The sequence below is a fragment of the Anastrepha obliqua genome, chromosome 6 (genome assembly GCF_027943255.1).
Source record: "Anastrepha obliqua isolate idAnaObli1 chromosome 6, idAnaObli1_1.0, whole genome shotgun sequence".
Lineage (NCBI taxonomy): Eukaryota > Metazoa > Arthropoda > Insecta > Diptera > Tephritidae > Anastrepha > Anastrepha obliqua.
Window position 1 is genome coordinate 43,648,196 of NC_072897.1, and position 5,909 is coordinate 43,654,104.

The following is a 5,909-nucleotide window of genomic DNA, read 5'->3' on the forward strand; positions in this document are numbered from 1 at the left end:
CTATACAAATATACGTATATAAAACTCCGCGAAAGTGAAACAAGGGTACGTTGGGATTTGATAATAAAGGGTGTGACCTTAAATGCGAAATCGTCAATAAATTTAAAAAACAAAATTAAATAAATTGAATACCTTTTTTTCGAACAATAAGTTCAATTAAATTAAAATTATTATAAAGTTAAATAAATTTTTCGTAAATGCGGATTATTTACAAGAAAATAATTCAAACAAAAATCGATTTTTCGCAAATCTGTTGAACAATTTTCGTAGTGTTGTGCTACTGTGCTTGCTCATCCTTTCGTGGCCTGACCACAGCCTTGTCCAACAGCTATTTTTCGTTTTTCTGATTGAGATTTGTGAAGGCTATTCAGCCATCTTTTCGTTTTCGTTTTTTCAGCCACAAACTCTCACAAATATTTTTTCGTTTCTGTGGACATTGAGCAAATTTTTCGGGAGTTTAAATAATTTAACTCAAAATGAGCAAGCCAAAGACAGCAGTTCCAAGTCTCTCTCCAAGTAAGGAGATTATGGAATTGAAATCACTAAAGCGCCAGCGAACTGTTGCGAAAAATAGTATAGTGCGCATAAAAACGGATCTCCTCGATAAAACAATGTCGTTAGATCCAATTGAATTGGAGTGTCGACTGGACATTTTGAACTCTCATAGCGATAAGCTTATGAAGTGTCAGTCGAAAATTGAAGAAATCGACGAGGAAGACATAGCCCGTGGGGAGTTAGAGGACCTAATAGTGGAAACTAAGTCCGTTATAAAATCTATTCTGGCGAGAAATAAATCGTCAATAGCCGAAACATCCTTTGTTGCACCTCACAGCTCGCGACTACCGAAGATGTCGCTACCGAAATTTAAAGGGGAATATTCAGAATTTAAAAATTTTATGAGTCTGTTCGAGAGCTTGGTGCACAACGATCCTACAATCCCAGACATTGAGAAATTTAATCACTTGGTTAACTGTCTGTCTGGTGAAGCTTTGGGAACGGTAAAGGCCTTCCAAATGTCGGACGAAAATTATTCGAAGGCGTTGGCTAGTCTCAAAAAGGTTTATGACAATAAAAGCCATCTGCGCTTTCATTGCGCACAATGATTGATACAGTGTCGGCTGTTTACGACTCGTTGCTGTCGTTAGGTGACGAGAAAAACATCACAAACGCTATCATAATTCATCTGGTAATGTCAAAAGTTGACACCGTTACTCGGTCAAAGTGGGAGGAACAGTTGGATTATGATAAGCTGCCATTATGGCGTGAGTGTGAGGCAGCATTAAATAAACGCTACCAACATTTATCTGCCGATGAAGCCTCAACGTCGAGGCTAAAGCCGTCAAGCAGTCACAGCATTCAGAAACCCCACCTTCATGCGGGAAGGACAAAAGCTGCCTTAGTGACTTCAAATATAAAACAGCCGGTGTGTCCGCACTGTAAATCAAATGATCATAGTATACCCGCGTGTCCTACTTTTAAAACTCTCTCTGCTCAGCAGCGATTTGAGTTTGCTAAATCAGTCCCCTTATGCATAAATTGTTTGCGAAAGGGGCACTCAGTTTCAAAGTGCAAAGCGGATCGGTGTCGTGTTTGCAACCGTTCGCATCACACGTTGCTGCACCAGTACCCTGTATCCTTTGCAACTGCACCACAACTTTCGACCTCGCATGCCATGCACACGACGAGTACGCCAGATCGGGTTATGTTGGCTACAGCCGTAGTCAACGTAAAAGGTAGCTCCGGAGAGTACCTTGCTGCACGAGCCTTGCTGGATTCTGGATCTCAGGTGAATTTCATGACAGAGAATTTGGCGCAGAAATTACGAATTCGTCGCGAAAGTACGACCTTAAATATTATCGGCATCGGAAATGCAACCAAAAAAGTAAGGACGAAATTAAATACGTTTGTAAAATCGCGGGTCAATAATTATGAGTTTTCGGCACAGTTTTGGATAATGCGATCCATTTCAGCCAACCATCCAGATCGTAACGTAAATATTAATGGCTGGAAAATTCCTAAAAACATTAGCTTAGCGGACCCAGAATTTTATAAGGCTCAAAAGGTAGATCTTTTGTTAGGTGCTGAAACATTTTTCGAGCTTTTAGCTGTAGGCCAGATCAAGGCCAGCCCCAATCACCCAACATTGCAAAAGACACTTTTAGGCTGGGTTGTGTCTGGCAAATACGCCTCCAACCAACGTCCTCCTCCCACAGTCAGTAGCACATTATGCCATACTGAACAAGATCTAGCAAATATAGATTCCATTGTCCAAAGGTTCTGGGCGATGGAAGAAATACCTTCAGGGGCTAGTTCGACAAAATTCACACCTGAACAAATAGAGTGTGAAAAATTTTTCGTAAAAACTACTAAAGTTTTGCCTTCAGGAAGGCTTCAAGTAAGACTGCCTTTCAAAGATGACCGTAAGTTACTCGGTAATTCCTATGAAACCGCGTCTCGGCGGTTTCAGGCCCTGGAGAGAAAGACCTTGAAAGATCCAGAACTTCGTCAAATGTATCTGGACTTCATGAATGAATACATCGAATTGGGTCACATGAGCCCAACAAATAATAAGATCCCGAGTGAGCCACACTACTTCATTCCGCATCAATGCGTTCTTCGGCCTGAAAGTACGACGACTAAATTACGTGTTGCTTTCGACGCATCAAGTCGTACCTCTTCTCAAATTGCGTTGAATGAAATCTTGATGGTTGGGCCGACCATTCAAGAAGAGCTGTATTCAACACTTCTTCGTTTTCGCTTGCATAAATATGCATTTACGGCGGACATTACTAAAATGTACCGCCAAATTCTCATGCACGAAGAAGACAAAAACTTTCAGCTTGTAGTGTGGAGACGGCATCCATCTGAGCCACTTCAAATCTTTCGACTTAACACCGTAACATACGGCACTGCGCCTGCTCCATTTCTCGCTACACGGTGTTTACAAATGCTCAGCGATGCCAATACACATATGTATCCACTCGGCTCAAAGGCAATAAAAAGAGATTTTTATGTAGACGACCTGCTTACAGGATCCGATAATTTCGAATCTCTAGATCTTATTAGAAGTGAGGTAGTTAAAATATTAAACTCGGCAGGATTCAATTTATCTAAGTGGTTTTCAAATCACCCATCATTTTTCGATTGTGAGAGTTCTGAGAAGGCCTTAAACTTCAATCACACAGACTCCACAAAAACACTTGGAATCCATTGGTTGCCGAAGGAAGATTTGTTTCGGTTTGTCTTAAATGACAACTTTACCAGTTTACGAGCCACTAAGCGAAACATATTATCAGTTTCGGCTCGTCTTTTCGATCCTCTTGGTTTACTTGCCCCACTAGTTACCAAAGCAAAAATCTTATTGCAAGAGCTTTGGCTGCAAAAACTAGATTGGGATAAGTCGATTCCATTGCACCTCGACACCAGCTGGGAAAATTTCAAAGCCAATCTACTGCAGCTACCATCAATAAGCATTCCTCGGTTTGTACACACCGAGTCGAGTGCAAGCTGCCAAATTCATGGCTTTGCCGACGCCTCAATACGAGCGTATGGCTGCTGTATATACATACGTATCCATTCGGCTGGTGGAACGAAATGTACGCTGCTTACTGCAAAGTCTAGAGTGGCTCCGCTGAAGACTAAATCTCTTCCGCGTCTAGAGCTCTCGGCAGCCCACTTGCTGGCCAAATTATGGTCACGAATAGCGCCAATGTTGAGTCGGCCAATTGAAAATATAAACTTCTGGACAGACTCCGAAATTGTTTTGCATTGGATCAAAACACATCCATCTGTACTACAGACCTTTGTTGCAAACAGAGTGTCCGAAATCCAAGAGTTGACGGATAAAGCTACTTGGCGACATGTGCCAACTAAGCAAAATCCCGCGGATCAAGTGTCTCGGGGTTGTAACGTGGACGAATTGAATAATTCTATCTGGTTTAGCGGTCCACAGTTCCTCCTAGAAGACCCTGCGTTATGGCCAACAAACACCCACTTCCAGCTCTCTCCAGGAGACGAAGCATTAGAGAAGAAACGGAACGCAACAGTTTTAGTTGTTCAAGCAAATGAATCGCATCCAATTATGGAACTCACCAAAAGAGTATCTTCTCATCAAAAACTGCTTCGTATTGTCGCTTACATATTAAGATGGATAAAACGCATTAGAAACCCATCTGCGACATTCACACAAATGCTGACGGCTGAGGATATTAAATTAAGTTTCCTCAAAGTCATTCAGGTGGTTCAACATGTTGAATATGGTGAAGAAATTATGAAACTCACCAAAGGTACCACCCTACCCTCAAGTTTGCAAAAACTTAATCCATTTTTGCACAACTACTCGGAATTGTCGCTATCGTTTAATTTACTCCGAGTAGGAGGCCGCCTATTAAATGCGCCTCTCCCATATGAGGCCAAGTTCCCACTGCTCTTAAGCAAGAACTCGCACTTCGTTACCACATACTTACGGTACCTACATTTTCGAAATCACCATGCTGGAGCAAAGGCATTGGTAGCGCTTCTCCGAGACCGCATTTGGCTGGTCAATGCTCGAGAAGCTTGTAGTCGTACCGTTCGAAACTGCACACACTGCTTTCATTATAAGCCGAAGCTGCAAACCCAAATAATGGGAAATTTGCCTGCCGATAGGCTTCGTGCACTACGACCCTTTCTAATATGTTGAGTAGATTTTTGTGGTCCCGTATATACCACATTAAAAATACGTGGTAGACCCCCAGTAAAAACATATATCGCAGTGTTCGTTTGTTTCACTTCAAAGGCAGTACATTTAGAACTAGTAACAGACTTGTCTTCTAATTGTTTTATTTTCGCCCTAAAAAGGTTCATTGGACGCCGAGGAATGCCGCGGAAAATATACAGCGACAACGCCACCAACTTCGTGGGTGCCGATCGCAAGCTTCGCGAGCTGAGGGATGCTTTCGAGGCCCAACAACCGGAAGTACAGAAGTACGCAACGGACGAAGGATTCACCTTCGCCTTTATACCACCCAGGGCACCGCACTTCGGCGGGTTATGGGAGGCGGCAGTGAAGTCCGCCAAACACCTTCTCGTGCGCGCAATCGGCAACGCGCTGCTCACCGCGCTGCTCACTGAGTCAGGACCCGAACGATGGAGAGGCCCTAACACCAGCGCACCTACTAGTTGGGTGCCCCCTTCGAGCGCTGCCACCAGCCCAAGTATCGATGGACCCAATGCGTTGCTGCGACAGATGGCAACTTGTCTGTTGTCTCAAGCAACAGTTTTGGCGACTGTGGTCCAGGAACTACCTGTTGGGTCTTCAACAGAGGAACAAGTGGTTGCATCCGAAGCGCAACCTCGAGCTGAACGACCTCGTCCTGGTTCAGGAAGACAACACACCACCGCAGCAATGGGTGCTCGGCCGCGTCGCCGCAACCGTAACAGGGCAAGACGGCAAAGTCCGCGTAGCAGACGTGGCAACCAAAGCGGGCGTAATTAAACGCCCCGTTCACAAGCTCGCCGTACTGCCATTAGACGTTGAAGGACCATGAGCCTTTCAAGGTGGCCGGTGTTACGCCAAATGGCTTAGAATTTTAATTACTAATTTAATTTTATATATTTAATTTAATTTTAATCATTATTATTAGAATTTGTTAAATTCCATAATTTCTTGTAACGTTTCAAATTAAGTTTACTGTTTTCTAAAAATACTGTTCAATTTCCGTACATAAAAATAGCACTATATATGTATAAACACCTATATTACATAAACGTAACAGAGCAATACATATTTACTATAATTACATAAATTTGAACTTAATCCGTTAGGCTAAAACATTATAAAAACTCGAATTTAGAAATAAATAAATCACTTGTGAAGTTACCACCGAACGCGCTCGTTGTTATACTTTTAGGCAATTGTTGTGTTCGCG

At 42.7% G+C, this 5,909-nt stretch overlaps 2 protein-coding genes across 2 annotated transcripts; both read left to right on the top strand.

The window, feature by feature from the left end:
* The first annotated feature begins 476 nt into the window (after nucleotides 1-476).
* Nucleotides 477-1,103, top strand: LOC129250432 (uncharacterized). The gene has a single exon (XM_054890050.1). The coding sequence runs from the start codon at nucleotides 477-479 to the stop codon at nucleotides 1,101-1,103; it is 627 nt and encodes a 208-aa protein (XP_054746025.1).
* LOC129250433 (uncharacterized) lies at nucleotides 1,100-5,476 on the top strand. Its single transcript, XM_054890051.1, has 2 exons — nucleotides 1,100-4,467; nucleotides 4,840-5,476. The coding sequence occupies exons 1-2, from the start codon at nucleotides 1,100-1,102 to the stop codon at nucleotides 5,474-5,476; spliced, it is 4,005 nt and encodes a 1,334-aa protein (XP_054746026.1).
* Nucleotides 5,477-5,909: the final 433 nt, after the last annotated feature.

Excerpts from the sequence above, each read along its gene's own strand:
- LOC129250432 (XM_054890050.1), top strand. The coding sequence starts at position 477 with ATGAGCAAGCCAAAGACAGCAGTTCCAAGTCTCTCTCCAAGTAAGGAG.
- LOC129250433 (XM_054890051.1), top strand. The coding sequence starts at position 1,100 with ATGATTGATACAGTGTCGGCTGTTTACGACTCGTTGCTGTCGTTAGGT. Across the intron at positions 4,468-4,839 it reads TTCGTTACCACATACTTACG|GTTCATTGGACGCCGAGGAA; the intron begins GTACCTACATTT and ends CGCCCTAAAAAG.